Genomic DNA, 14,954 nt, shown 5'->3' with positions numbered 1-14,954 from the left:
TCGTTATCCATCCACTTAGCATTCTGATTATAATGGTGCATCGTACCTATAAGTTGTGATTTCAAACTATGATTAGAAAATATACCTTCAGATGGGCATTCTGATTCTGTTTATTGGTCAGGAGCAAAACATGGCTTTGCAATTCAGGTTTCACTTCAAACTGTCATCAAATTTCATAGCCACGGTTAGACATGATTCATAAAATAAACAATTCCATATAAACAAACGATCTGCCAATTTTCCTTCCCTGAATGCAGGAGATCTGGGTAATAAAAATAATGGATCATAATAAGTAATAAATGATTGCAATATACAAATGTCAGTCTCTGGACCCTACAATGTTACCTATCTTGAATGTCATATGAATTGAAATACAAATAGATAGACATTGCAAAACAAAAATAACAATAAATTCTGATTGGGAGGCAGGGACAAAGTGAGACTCGGTAAATAAATTATCTCCAATCTTTTAAAATAAATGTGAGAGCTTGGAGGAATTAACCATTTGGCCCCGGGCTGCCGAGATCACAATGTGGTTCATAGAAATCAACTACTGATTTAAAATTTCAGCAACCATAAAAAGGGTTTTATTTTTTCTTCATTTTTAAAAAGCAATTTTAAAGATGTGTGGAAAGAAAGGGATAAACTACATAATTTATGAAATGGAAGTCAAATCACCAAAATACAATTTTCTCACTGTTATTATGAATTTCATGATTTTAAAAGAAATGACTAATCTAGTATTACAAAAAATTTTAAGGAGGCAAACAAAGATGATAGAATAATCTGAAAATCTAGGTTGCTCGATATAATCTTATCAAAGACCAGATTTCTTGTGTGTCTAACTACACTTGGCCAAATAAAGTATTCTACTGTATTCTATTCTATTCTTTAAAAAAACGCATTATTTATTATTGGCTAATCAATGCAACATATAGTCAAGCAGTTGATTTGAAGATATATGGGGGAGATACCTTACAATACATATTAACTTAAAAATAAAACATTGAGAGAAACCAATGAATGAAAAATGTATAACAAACTGGGCTCCAGTAGGGACATCCCTGCTGAAAAAAAGTGGTATCAAATCAAATCATCTATGTTAAAAAAAAGTTTTCAAGGGTAACATCAATTTGCTGGATTGGGTATGTGACAAAGGGCTCTTTAGTTTACAAATATACTGTATAAATTGTTGCTGAGTTCTCATAATAAGATATGCAATTGAAGTGACAGTTCAATCCAATACAACGTTATTGATGGGTACAAACTATAAAATAGCCATTCATTGGAAAAGTTGATGAATGTCACTACACAAGTATTTGAATAAACTGTGGGAGAGTTTACTTTTAAAAAGACTCAAACACAAAATTAGCTAAAAAGACTAAACCATTGGACCCTTTAATTAATTTATTATTCATTTACAGAATGATATAATAAGAGTACGGTCTAGAGCAGTGCTTCTCAACGTGCTGTGCATGCGCGGCGCCACCCCCATGCGCGGTGCCGCCCCCCTGCACGGCGCGGCGCCGCACGCATGCGCGGGGCCGCCCCCATGCGTGGCGCGCATGCACAGCGGCGCCCCCCGAGGGGAAAAATGGAGGATCGCCTTGTTTGGCGACCCCCAAGAAATGGTCGATCGACCCCAAATGGGGTCGCGACCCATAGGTTGAGAACCGCTGGTCTAGAGATTACTTTAAATTCCGAAGATATGCTTTTTCATGTTATGGATCATTTTTAGCATATACTGACATTAGTATATTGTCTAATTGCTGATGTATGCAACTTTGCAAAATATATTATCAAATATAGCTCTTTTTGTTGATATGGAATGAATATACATGTGTAAATGCAAGATGCCACAATCAGAAGGACCAAAAGAGATGCATATGAACCAGTAGTGGGATTCAGCCAGTTTGCACCACTTCAGCAGAACCGGTAACTAATTTTTCATTGCTCAGGCCCAGAATGGACTTCTACACAGAGAACTCCTTGTTCACATATTTGAATCCCACCACTGATATGGACCATAACAATTATGTATACTTAGAGTAACTTTCAGATAGGATTAAAATGTTCATATTAAGTATTGAGAATAACCAAATAAGATAAATCCACCATCAATTAAATTCATGTCAACCCCTCCCCTCAATCCATCCATGGCTAAAGGACAGCAAATCAAGAAAGTCCAAGCACTGTAGACACCTCACAGGCCATAAACCTATTAATTGGTATAAGCTTCATACTGCCATCCATAATTTAATTTAGCTCTTGTATTCACACCTTTGGAAGCCAAACGTTTACAAGGATCTTATTTTGTTTAACGACTTTAATTCATCATGAAAAGAAGTTTTATTAGAACGCTAATTTGTGCATTTGTCCAGCGATTACATCATTCTATTTTAAAAGTTGCCCATTGATTGCCAGTGGCTTCAGGACATAATTCAAAATATCTTTAAAACTTTATGACTTGTTATGAACCTGCCGATCTCTTAAGATCTGCAGTATAGATGCATAGTTTTCTATACAGGAGCACATGAAAAGCTGTTTTCCCCTCAACTGCTTTTCAATTACGGAATACACTTTCTTTTGAAAATTCAAATATCTTTATCCCGTTTTTAATGTTATCTTCTTTTTTTCTTGGAATACTGCCTTGCAGTTCTTTGTGAAAGAAGGTATATAAGTGCCCCCAATATATAAAATTAAGATAATTTAGTAAGAATGTATTTTTAGGGCATCACCAGTGGCAGATTTTTGAAACATGGGTCTTTAAGAGTTAATCCTCAGTTTTTCTTTCCACTTCTTCCTTGCAGGCTCGCCGTATCCTAGACATTACTCCTGTGAAGGAACTAGTCAACCTGAAGTGGAAAACATATGGGCGTCCTTATTTCTGTTTCCTAGCTCTGTTTTATGTCCTCTATATGATTTGCTTCACCATGTGCTGTGTTTATAGACCACTGAAAAATCGCCCAGATAATCAAACAGACGAGCGGGATAACACCATCTTTGTGCAGAAAACACTACAGGTATATTAGTGTATAACTACAGGTTTCCTTGTGAATTTAGGCAAATTGTATAACAGTTGTCTTCAGAATGCAGCATAGAACAATCAATGAAGTTAAATAAAATTTTAAACTTCGCACAAACACTTTTTGAAAATGCTGCAAGGGGCCATGAGGAAAAAGGCTGCCACAATCCTGAGAACAGCTTAAAAGATGAGAAAAAAAAAATTCACTGAAATTGAACTGAAACTGCAAAGCTCTGGCTTTCATTAGCCTTTCTGGGACGAGTCATTCTCACCTGATCCAGGGACAAATAAATTCAAATTTCTTAGATGGAAGATTGGAAAATAAAATATCTTTCTTGGTATTCAACTGTACCTCTTAAGTCTGTAAATGGAAATTAGCATTTTATTTTATAACACTGCTAAAAACAAGGTATCGAAGGAAAGATTCTACTCATGAATGAAGGCGAATATACGTGTCCCAGGATAATATTGCAGGATCCAATCTGGATCGGTCGCTGTGACTAGCTTCCAAGCTTTTGGACCGACCCAGATTGGATCCTGCAAATATTCTATTCTTGTTCTTTTACTGGCATACAATACTTGGTTTCTATGTTCAGGAGAGATTGGGTGGGAGGAATGCATGTTACTTGTGCAAGGCCATCCTTTGGTTCATCTTTCCATTAACAGTTTCACTATCAAGTCAATGCTGTCAAAAGAGAAATAATTACATTAAACTAAACTAAATAAATTAAACATCTTGATGACACCAGTTCCAGGTTTTTCAGATCTTTATCACTTCCTTAATTAGGATACTTTCCTGTTTTTAGGAATCGTATCTGACATATGAGGATCAACTCAGGCTTGTGGGGGAGTTAATTACAGTGATAGGAGCCATGGCAATTTTACTCTTTGAGGTAAGGACAAAGAAAAAAGTTCTAATGAACTGATCTTCTTTAAAATATACCAATACAAGATATCTGCCATTTGAGAGACATTGTATTTAGACAAAATATACTGAAGCAATCATATGTTATCTGAAATCAATATAATTGTCTTGAAAAACATGATGCTACATATGCTATCTGAATTTCTGGCTTTCCTGTTGGGGGAATCCAGAGTTAAATTTTGTTTTGAAAATAGTTAAAGTAAGTAATTACAAATGAACTGATTGTGGATGAATATAGCCAGTAATTGTTTGCAGGATCTGCATAAAATAAAATAATTGATCAATATTATATTTTGAATTCATTTCTTAAAATCACTGTCTTACTAAATTTTACAGGCTTAAGCATTTTATATTTTAAATTGTACCCCTTTTGGAGCATTTTAACATCTTTTCAGCTTTTGCTTGCTTAATCACCAATATTGAAATATTTTTTGAATGTCTTTATTCTGCAAAATTACTGCTCTAACACAAAGTGGTTTAGATCACTGACTTATCAAGATGTTGCTGACTAGTGAAAAGCAAGTGACATTTTTGCTTGCTGATAGTGTATAGCAGTGGTGGTGAACCTATGGTACTCGGAGCCCTCTCTGTGGGCACACGTGCCGTAGCCCCAGCCTTGCCTCCCCCTGTGACCCCCTCTTCAGCAGCACCCCTGAAGGAGAGTCGCCCTCGAGCATGGCCCACACAGAGCAGCGCAGCCAAGGACATGGCAGCCAGGCAGAGTAGACAAGACTTTGCCCTCACACCCCATCATGCAATTGATGCTGCAGGGCGTGGGCAGAGGGTGTGGCCGCCATAGCGCTGCTGGGCTGCCTGGGCGATCTGCGGGCCCTGGAGGCGGTGAGTAGTCCTGTGGGCAGGTGGAGCGGGGGATGGGGGGCAAGGCAGGGGGGCAAAGTGGGGACAGAGCCAGTTTTTGGGCATTCGGTCTCTAAAAGCTTCGCCATCACTGGTATATAGGTTTCTCTTTATAAAACTATATCAGGGATTAACAGCATTGTTCTCATAATGGCTTGTTTCTCTCTATTTTTTCCTTGATTTGAATACAAAATATGTTCGGAATTCTCTGTACTGTTGAGTCAATTTCAGAGGTAGACTCAGCACATTGGTGATTTCAGTCCTCACTGAAGTGGTTGTTGGTTATAAACCTTTGATATCATTTTTTATAGATTCCAGATATTCTAAGAGTTGGAGCCAAAAAGTACTTTGGACAAACCATCCTGGGAGGACCTTTTCACATAATAATGTGAGCCTCTACAGTTCCAAAGCTCACAAATACTCTTTTTTTCTTATATATACTCTGGCATTGTAACTTTCATTTCACCATTTTTCTCTTCCATTTCTATCTGCTTCAAATCTAGATTTCTTTCTTTGCAAATTTGTGTCTCTTAACATCTGTTTAAGTTCTGTCTGGAAGAGTTGTCTGCTGAATCTCCTGAGAAATTTGAAATTCCTCAGATGTTTCAACCTGAGAAATAAATACTGCATGCATTAAAACTGACAGCAAACAATTTTTTGGAAGAAATACCTTGTTCCAGCACAAGGGAATAAAGAGATTCTCCATTCTGTAAATGCGCATGAGCATATATTTACATGTATTGTCTGCTCATGTATGTTTAGGGCTCAATTCTGTCTTAATTAATTTAGGCTGTATTAATTAATTACTCATTCTCACTTAATTATATTTTTCACTTGCAGCATTACATACGCCTGTGTAATCCTGATAATCATGGTAATGCGTCTGACCAGCACAGAAGGAGAAGTGGTCCCCATGTCCTTTGCCCTGGTGTTGGGCTGGTGCAATGTCATGTACTTTGCACGAGGATTTCAGATGCTTGGGCCTTTCACCATCATGATACAAAAGGTAAGGAAAACAAAGCTAAAAACTGAAGTCAAACTGACAAAGAATTCCACAGGTATTCCTCAACTTAAAACCATAACTGAGCCTACAATTATGGTTGTAAGTTGATGCAGTCATAAATCAAGGCATTGCACGACTGAATCCAATTTTGCAATAGTTTGTGTGGTAGTTGTTAAGCAAATGTCACACTGATTAAACCAATCAGTCTTCCCCAGTGAATTTTTTTTTGTCAGAAACTGGAAGTCAACAAACTAGCAAGAAATGTCACAAATTGCAAGCATGTTACTGCGGAATGCTGCAAACGGCTGTAAAGCTGAGCTGGTTGCTAAGCACCCAAAATGCAATCACATGACTGCAAGGATGTGTGTGTGACTGTTGTAATTTCAAAAATGGTTTGTAAGTAGCTTTTGGGTGGGTCCAGTGTAATTTTGAATAATTCTTAAGTGACTGGTTGTGAATTGAGAACTACTTGAATTTCTCTCAGAAATGCATCTTTTCCAGTAATTGGAACTGAGAATTTAAAGGTCAGACAATAGTGGGTTGGGAAAAGTAGAAGTTGGGGAAAAGTTAGACATAATAATATTATTGTTTTATCTTTTCCATAGATGATATTTGGTGACCTTATACGTTTTTGTGGGCTAATGGCTGTTGTCATATTTGGCTTTGCCTCAGGTGAGCTGTAAAGAAATATGTGAACTTCCAATATCATTCCAGTATTCTTTGAATATGCAGTCTGAGAATCTGTTTATAATGTCCTTATTATGGTATTCATCATTTCTCCAGTGGGGGAAAAAAAATTTCTCTATATTCCCAGGGTTTGTTTTTTTTAAAAAATTGTACCATGTTTTTGTAATAGCAGTGGTTTTCATAAGAATCCTAGAATTTTATGGAATTTTAAAGCAAGAAATCAATATTAGCAGATAATGCAATCTAAAACATAAATTATTTGGTATTCGTTGCTGAATTTTTACTGTTATGCAAATGGAGATGCTGGGCATAGGTTTCAGTGAATGTGATCAGTACACTAACTTAACAATAGTGACTAGTGTCTTCTTTGAACAAAATGCATTATAATTTGGAGGGGGGAGGCAATATGCTCCTAAATATTAGTGAAAGAAATGGAGGAATAAACAGCAGGAAAGATTGTTATCAATCTTTTGGTAGCCATTGTTAAAAGGAAGTTCATCCAAAATGTATTATAATTTGGGGGCAATCTGCTCCTAAATATTAGTGGGAGAAATGGAGGAATAAATAGCAGAATAAATTGTTGCCAACTTTGGGAGGCCATTGTTAAAACTGAGAAGAACAGATCCTTTGCTCTAATTTAGCGTAGTTCTTACGTTTGGGAATTCTATAGGAAATGTACTGAGGTTTCTTGTACAACTTTTTAGGAACAGAGTGTTCTGAAGATGCAAAGTTTAAGAGCCATTATTTTAGAAGATGTTTTTCCCTGAGCCTTCTGTTATTCTGGCTTCCCCATATTTTTTTAGAAAATATATGATTGCACATTGTTGCCTACCAAACACACCTGATGATAGATTTTGCTCCTTTTCATCCATATCTGTATTTGTATATCACATGTTTAAAATTGCCTGTTTTTGTGGGACTTCCGCAGCATTGAATATCAGTATCCAGATATTCAAGTTATGGAAGAGAAGAAAAGAATTTACATGCCGAGCTTAGATGTTTCATGAGAATTAAGAGAAGCTATTAACCTTCGGGATAAGTAACTCAGAGAGAACATCAATAGAAAGATAGATAAGAAATTAAGATTCTTGTGGCAGAGTGGTTGAAAAGAATAGAGTAAATTGAGGATGTCATTATCTGGTTGTGTGTGTGTGTGTGTGCGTCTGTGTGTGTGTATACATGTATATGTAGCTGACTGCTCATTTTTGTTTCATGAACAGCTTTCTACATCATCTTTCAGACAGAAAATCCAAGCAATCTGGGAGAATTCTATAATTATCCCATGTCTGTCTTCAGTACGTTTGAGCTCTTCCTTACCATCATAGATGGACCGGCCAACTATGATGTGGATCTGCCCTTTGTGTTCTGTGTGGTGTATGCTGCTTTTGCTATTATTGCTGCTTTGCTCATGCTCAACCTGCTCATTGCCATGATGGGTGACACTCACTGGCGAGTAGCCAATGAACAGGATGAGCTTTGGAGAGCACAGGTGAGATTATAGTCATGTTCTTGCTGCTTTGGATGTGTCTGCACTGGAAATCTAGACCACTTTACAACTGATTTCATTGCCATGGCTTCCAATGAAGTATTTCTGGGGTTTGTGACTCTAAAGGGGACTGGAGTTTCCCAGAATTATCTTTTATAATTCTCCAATATTATATATTTTGAAGAAATCATAATAATTAAGTAAACTAGTCTATGTTAAATAAAATTATCATACTGATATGTCCTTACGCTGTAAGTTTTGTTATGAATGCCACTACTATTAGCTGGGAGCTAATTTAATGTTAACTCTTCCTAAAGTAATTATATTCTCCACTATTGACAATAGAGTCTACCATTATCACACTTAGTTAGAAGCAGCTGCTAAATTAATCTGTAATTCTAATTCATTCCAGTTCTTTTAATGAATTCTTTTCAACATATAGGCTTACAGATAGGAATGAAAAATTTCAGTTTTCAGATCTGCTGTGCATGGCTACACAAGAGGGAAGAAGAGACACTGTACTCATGTTTAAAGAAATGAGTCCAGAGACAATCTAAAGACCTCAGAATTAGATTCTAGAATCAAGGCTGTATCCTCTGTAAAATATTAAGCTCACAACAAACATGGTAGAACTCACTTCTATATAAACATGTTATATCAACATTCAAATCCATTTTCCTTTTGCTTATGTGTAATGTGCACTTTTAATAGTTGAAAAGGTTTTTCAAATTGTTCATAAAAACACTACGTAATATTGAGATTATCTGTTGAATAGTTAAAACTAAAACTAAGGTGCAACCATTTGAAAGATACTTAGAATAAGTAAACAACTGTGATTACTCCCCCATATCCTTTTTCTCATTCCAGCTGATGTAGTAATGCTGTGTTCATTTTGTACTCTACAAACTGCAAATGCCACTTCATGTAGTGGCATGCTCTGTCAGTCAAATTCTTTTCTGTTACAGATTAATTAATTATCCAGAAAATAAGGTCTGATCTATTCCCCCCCCCATTAGTTTTTTTCCTAAATATAGAGAATTATTTTATGTTAGAAAATCATTTGATTGCTTGGTCTGTGCATGAAAGGGGAGAAATTGTTTTGAGCTTAAGAAGATGAAATTTTTTTTATAAAAATGTTCTGTCGGTATGTTTGAGAGGGCTGTGTTCAAAAATCAGTAATCAGTTTGGATGTTCCACCATAGGGAACAAAGGAACTCAAAGCAAGCTCTTCTACTCTGTATTTTTCATCCTTGGAACACATTTTAGATAGCGTAGTAATTCATGCTGAATGCCTATCATCAAGGCTACAGAAAAATTGGCCACTTAATATTAAAAAAAAAACCTCTCATAGCTCATAACAATCACTTGTTAAGCATGATTGTGCAGGCTGTGACCTTGCACAAACAGCCACAGAAATGATTTAAGAAAGGAAGCAAGAGCAATAGATTAATGTCAACACAGCCTATGAACAACATTAACAAAGGGAAAACATATTTCAGTGGGTAATGTACACACACACATACACACAAGAGTATCTACCTCAGTGCTTCTCAATGTTTGTGTGACGGCGACCCCCGTCACACAAACGTGCCGTGCATGTGCGGCGCCGCCCCCATGCGCGGCGGCGGCCCATGTGCGCCGCCCCCACGTGCTACGTGCATGTGCGGCGGCGCCCCCACGTGCGGTGCGCATGCATGGCGCCACCCCCCACGCGCGGCGCGCATGCACGGCGCCGCCCCCCCGAGGGGGGGAAATGGCAGATCGCCTTGTTTGGCGACCCCCGAGAAATGGTCGATCGACCCCAAATGGGGTCGCGACCCATAGGTTGAGAACCGCTGATCTACCTAATGCACATGAGCAATGTATACATTTTGCCTTGGTAACCCATTGTAACTCTCAACAATCAAGGCAACCTAATTTTTCAATTTGGCAACCTGAAAACTCAATAGTACAGTAACACAATGTACATGCTAAGACAACCCAGTGCAATAACATTCTATTACCAACAATCAACCTTAATTGCCCTATAGGATAACATGTACTGTAACTTAATCTGAGAACATTGCCTAACTAATTCTCCCTCACCCCTCCTTTTTCCTCCTTAACCAATTCTAGATAAAGACAACAGGGATACAGCCTTTACTGCAGGGCTCTTCAAACTTGGCCCTTTTATGACTTGTGGACTTGTGCCTGGCTGAGGAATTCTGGGAGTTGAAATCCATAAGTCATAAAAGAGCCAAGTTTGAAGACCCTTGCTTTACTATATTAGCTTACCAAACTTCTTAGTTTGGAGAATTTTTAAAAAGAAACTAACCAATCACAGAACACTCTTTCACTCGAGATGAAACTTCAGTTTTGTTAGTTTGGAACACACAAAAGGATTAGTTTATGTTCAGGATGTTCTTCCCTATGACTGTTGAGCTGAAATCTTCAGTTTGAAATCACATGCTTACAATCTGATTATGTCAGTGAGAATTCTTATACATGAAACTTTATTTTACATAACTTGCTAGTTTGTGGTTTTAACTGAATACCAGTATTTATTCAGTGCATGCAAAATTAAGAACTGTTGATTTATATGAAATATATAAAGATAGAGCTACTTCACTCTTTAAAACAAAGCGAAAACAGAAAACTAATTCAAGCATAACCACATTTGCCACTGATTGTGAAGTGGAAGGAACCCCATTAGCCAAGTGCACCTGGCTCTATCTGTTGAGAAATGTATTGTGAGGCAGAGGGAAGATTGTATTATGGGTATTTTCCCTGAAAACTCAGCTTTCCTTTACGAAAGCTAAATTGTTTATATTCACATGAAGCCTCTACCATAGTTTTATCCCCTATCAAATCAAAAGACTCTCAACACCATTAGCATTTAGTACAATTGAAGGATTGGTAAAATACATTGTCTCTAGTCATCTTAAAAATCCTATATGGGAGAGAGCTTTATAAACTTCTTGTCCATGTCCCCTAACTCCAGCCCTCCCTAAAATATTCCCACAGGATAGGTGGATTTAATTCAGACAAAGCAGTGCCAGATAAGACAGAGCTACATAGACAAGGCTCTGTAGGTCATTATCAACATTTTGAACTGAGCATAGAGGCCACTTTTGGAGAGATGTTATTATGCAAGGATGGACTGCCCACCAAAAATCTTATTGCCACATTCTGGACCAGTTGTTGCCTCAGATTGACCCAGAGGTCAATCACCTAGCCAGGTGATGATTAAGACTCCCGAATAACACTTGAACCATCTTGAGTACTTGTCTATTTCTAACTGTGGCAGAAAATTGCACTGTAAAATAGATAGTTGCTTCTGGTTTTGTGTCTGGTCCCATTTGTATGATTTTTTTTCATTTTGGTTCCATTTACTGAATTCTAATAAATTAAAACCTAATGATGTATTTGAACCATTTTCTATTTTATTTTTGAACACAACAGTTTACCTGGTTTTGTGGCGGGATTGAACTAATCTGTTTGTTTTCATGCAGGTTGTTGCTACTACAGTCATGCTTGAACGGAAACTCCCGCGATGTCTTTGGCCTCGGTCTGGTATTTGTGGCCAAGAATATGGGTTAGGAGACAGATGGTTTCTCAGGTGAACTACTTTTACCTAGTTGTATATTGCCTACAGGAATAGTTTCCAGTATAGTTAATAAAATTAGTTAAAATGTGTCTAGGCACCTAAGTAGAGGACCATAAAAAGCTGTTTATACCAAGCAGATACAGAATACTAGCCTATTTAATTCAGGCTAAATTGATATCCAGCTTTTCAAACGCAGGCTATTTGTGTTCTTATTTGAAAATATCAGTGACTGAATCTCAATCTGGAAATTATATTTTCTAACTAAGGACAGAATCTGAGGCTGGCACTCAAAATTGAAATCAGAGAATAATAATACAAGCCAGGTCCAGTAATTCTATTACTGCTTTCTACTTTGCAGGATTCAAGTTGCCTATTACAAATCCCAGATTTACATGCCCTACAGCCAAGTGCACACCCATTCCCATGCTAGCAAAACTGGGTCCTAGGTTCAAACCAGCATTTTTGTGGCACAAAACCTGAAGAGCTGGATAATAAGAGCTTTATTGATAGCAGCAGAATCTGGTTCCAGAGTGTAATGCAGGGATCTTCAAACTTAGCCCTTTTATGACTTGTGGACTTCAACTCCCACAAGGTGTGCTTGGCTGAGGAATTCTGGGAGTTGAAGTCCACAAGTCATAAAAGAGCCAAGTTTGAAGACCCCTGGTCTAATGCTTGTTGGAGTGTTAGATTGATTAGTTCTGGCCTTGAACCTGTTTTCATAATGAGGGATCTTGGCTAAACCTGACATGTTAGTTTTCTGTTTTTTTTTAGTGGGGGGGGAAAGTGTGATGTTGTCCTTTTAGGTTTTTTTTTTCATTACTTTCTGTTTTTATTTTATAATACAAGCCACCCAGAGGAATTGGATAGTCTCTAAAATAAACAAATAAGTAAATTTATTTGCTCTCCTTTTCATAGGGTGGAAGAGCGTCTGGATGTCAGCAAGCACAAGATGTTACGCTATGCAGAGGCATTTAAAAACCAAGACAAGGAGGATTTTGTTAAGCTTTCTAGGAAACTATACCAACCTGAGTGTTTCCGATTCAAGAAAGAAACATCACCATCGGTCTCACGAAGCACCACTCTAAGTAGCTTCCACCGTGGTTGGCAAATCCTGCGGAACAATACCTTAAGCCACCTTCATGGGGAAGCAAATCATGCTTTGGAAGATGAGATTTATCATGTCTGATATGCCTCTTGAGTGACTGGTCACATTACTGGTGCTTTGTGCGCTTCACAAATTCTTCTTCCAGTAGCTGGTGGGATCTGGGGGCAGTGATGTCAGGATTCGGGATGACTTCAGTCTTTCTAAGTTCCTCTTTTCCTTTGTTCTCTGAAGGACAAAACTCTGTAGAAAATGTAGATTAAAACAAGATAAAAGATAAACTCCACAAATCAGCTAACTTCTAGTATTCCAGCAACTCTTTAAGAGGTTGAGCATCAGTTTATTGCTTTTCCGTTGTTCCACCAAAAGGGTTGGAAAAAAGTTACTGTTTTTTGATACAGGACTCCAGTGCACTTTACGTTAAATAGGTGAGGTGGAATTTTATCCCAGGTATAATTCTTGTGGTCCATACGATAGGATTTCTTTTCTTGGCTGAATTGAATTCTGCTAATGTTTCCCTTGGGGAGAGGAATAGGGAAAAGGTTTACAAACCTAACTGTATATAATATACAGCTGCCTCTGTTTATTCTTGCTGGCTTGGAATCAAGCCCGTTACTTCCCTTGGACCTGTTTGACTGCTATTATACAGCACCAGAATTTTGCTTAGAGCAAATCTAAAGATAAAACCCTAATGAACTAAAACCTAACTTTAAGTCTAACTTAGTAGGTGAACTTCCTAAAAGTACTGTGTTTCCCTAAGAAGGCATCAAGATTTGCTTAAAGTAGAATGCCAAAGTAATACTAAAAGTTTTTGCTCAGCTAAAAAATAACTGCAGCTAAGTTGAGGGAAATGTTTCAGAGGGCTTTTCACAGTCTCTACTTCCAAAGTGGTGGTTCGGAGATGGCCTTTCCTACAGATCCAGCTTGAAAAGAAGATCTTTCCAAATATAAAGTGAAGCAAAGCAGGTGCTTCTTTAATTTATCTCTAGCTTTCTTATCACTTCAAACTTTACTCCAGAAGGAAAAAGCCAATATTTCATCACTTAAAGCTAATTAATGACTTACTGCCTTCCCAGCAGCTGAGTGGAAAGTTACTCCAATTCCTTTCTAGCAGGAGCAAGAGGGAAAGTTGTAGCTGCTCGGATTTGCCTTTCGATTGTCCTCCTATATTGACCTGAACCATGTAGCATTAAAGACTGATGCAGATAGTTTTGGGGCATTGGCAGTCTGATTCCTTTTTGATCTATCATTGCATGAGTTTGGCCGTGGCCTTCAAGGATGAGTTGGCTTGATTCTCATTCCATAACAAAAATGCATTTTCTATGCCCAGATATATCTACTCACTCGGGAGTTTCCAGCTGTATTTTAAGATTTATCCCAGTGATGATCTTGCCCTTGGTTGAGCAAAGAAAGTTATGGGTGCATTCTCAGATATGCCTTCGGGGCAATAAAAGACCAATTAAATGTTGGGTCGGGTGGGTGCCACTTAAATTGATTTCAAATCCAGAAGATGCCACTCTGCCTCTGTTGAACCCCTTTGAACTCTGAACTGACAGACTTGGGGTAAGAGAAGGATTTCTAAAGGAGAAATGGGGAGGAACTTTTTTATCCAAGGATGAAGTTCAGAAGATACCTCTTCAAGATGAAGTTGGAGATTTGTCAAATCACTGTGATGAACTGAACTAGTCTTTATTAGTCATGGTTATATGTATTTCCTTGATAGATTTTTGCACTATATGTCTGAGACTACAATTTGCACATGTATAAAACTGATCTATAATGCTTTACGGAGTTTAAAAAATAATTTCATTTCATGTCTTAATATTCTGATTTCATATTCTGTCAAATAAAGTATTTATTAGTTAAAGAAATTCCTTAGGGGTTAGTAGTTAGTAATTTCTCTAGCTGGCGTAGATCTTAAAAATTTCTCCAAATGATTGGACAAAGACTTGAATTAGATTGGACATTGGTTTGGACAAGAAAAGATTGGACAAGCACTGAAGATGTTACCAAGGCTGCTAATAAAACAACTATAAAACAATAAAATAAAGCAAGCAAACAAGCTCAGAGACCACCAACGACTGCATGACTGGACAAGGACCTGATTTTCACCTATGATGTAATTAATGGGATACCAGGATATTTGGGGAAGTGACACTGGTCTTTTTTCCTGGACTCTGCCAGGAAATTGTGTTTTATGGAGTATCCATTCATTAAAATATAATCTTGCCGCCTAACAGGAATAGGATACATAGTTTCAGCTCAGTCTTCTATCTCTAACA

General features: G+C 37.6%; 1 protein-coding gene across 3 annotated transcripts in view; it reads left to right on the top strand.

Annotated features, from left to right (window-relative positions):
* Nucleotides 1-14,543, top strand: part of LOC120306062 (transient receptor potential cation channel subfamily V member 6-like) — a 35,105-nt gene extending 20,562 nt beyond the window's left edge. For all 3 annotated transcript variants that reach the window (XM_039338662.1, XM_039338659.1, XM_039338661.1), the window contains exons 8-15: nucleotides 2,811-3,023; nucleotides 3,832-3,918; nucleotides 5,120-5,196; nucleotides 5,649-5,814; nucleotides 6,417-6,483; nucleotides 7,719-7,987; nucleotides 11,476-11,582; nucleotides 12,486-14,543. In XM_039338662.1, coding sequence (XP_039194596.1) covers nucleotides 2,811-3,023; nucleotides 3,832-3,918; nucleotides 5,120-5,196; nucleotides 5,649-5,814; nucleotides 6,417-6,483; nucleotides 7,719-7,987; nucleotides 11,476-11,582; nucleotides 12,486-12,756 — 1,257 coding nt within the window. In that variant the 3' untranslated portion in view covers nucleotides 12,757-14,543. The remainder of the gene's footprint in view (nucleotides 1-2,810; nucleotides 3,024-3,831; nucleotides 3,919-5,119; nucleotides 5,197-5,648; nucleotides 5,815-6,416; nucleotides 6,484-7,718; nucleotides 7,988-11,475; nucleotides 11,583-12,485) is intronic.
* Nucleotides 14,544-14,954: the final 411 nt, after the last annotated feature.

This window comes from Crotalus tigris, unplaced genomic scaffold, assembly GCF_016545835.1.
Source record: "Crotalus tigris isolate CLP2741 ecotype Arizona unplaced genomic scaffold, ASM1654583v1 scf7180000017716.2861928, whole genome shotgun sequence".
Classification (NCBI taxonomy): domain Eukaryota; kingdom Metazoa; phylum Chordata; class Lepidosauria; order Squamata; family Viperidae; genus Crotalus; species Crotalus tigris.
The sequence above is the reverse complement of the archived record's forward strand: the minus strand, read 5'-3'. Positions and strand labels throughout refer to the sequence as shown.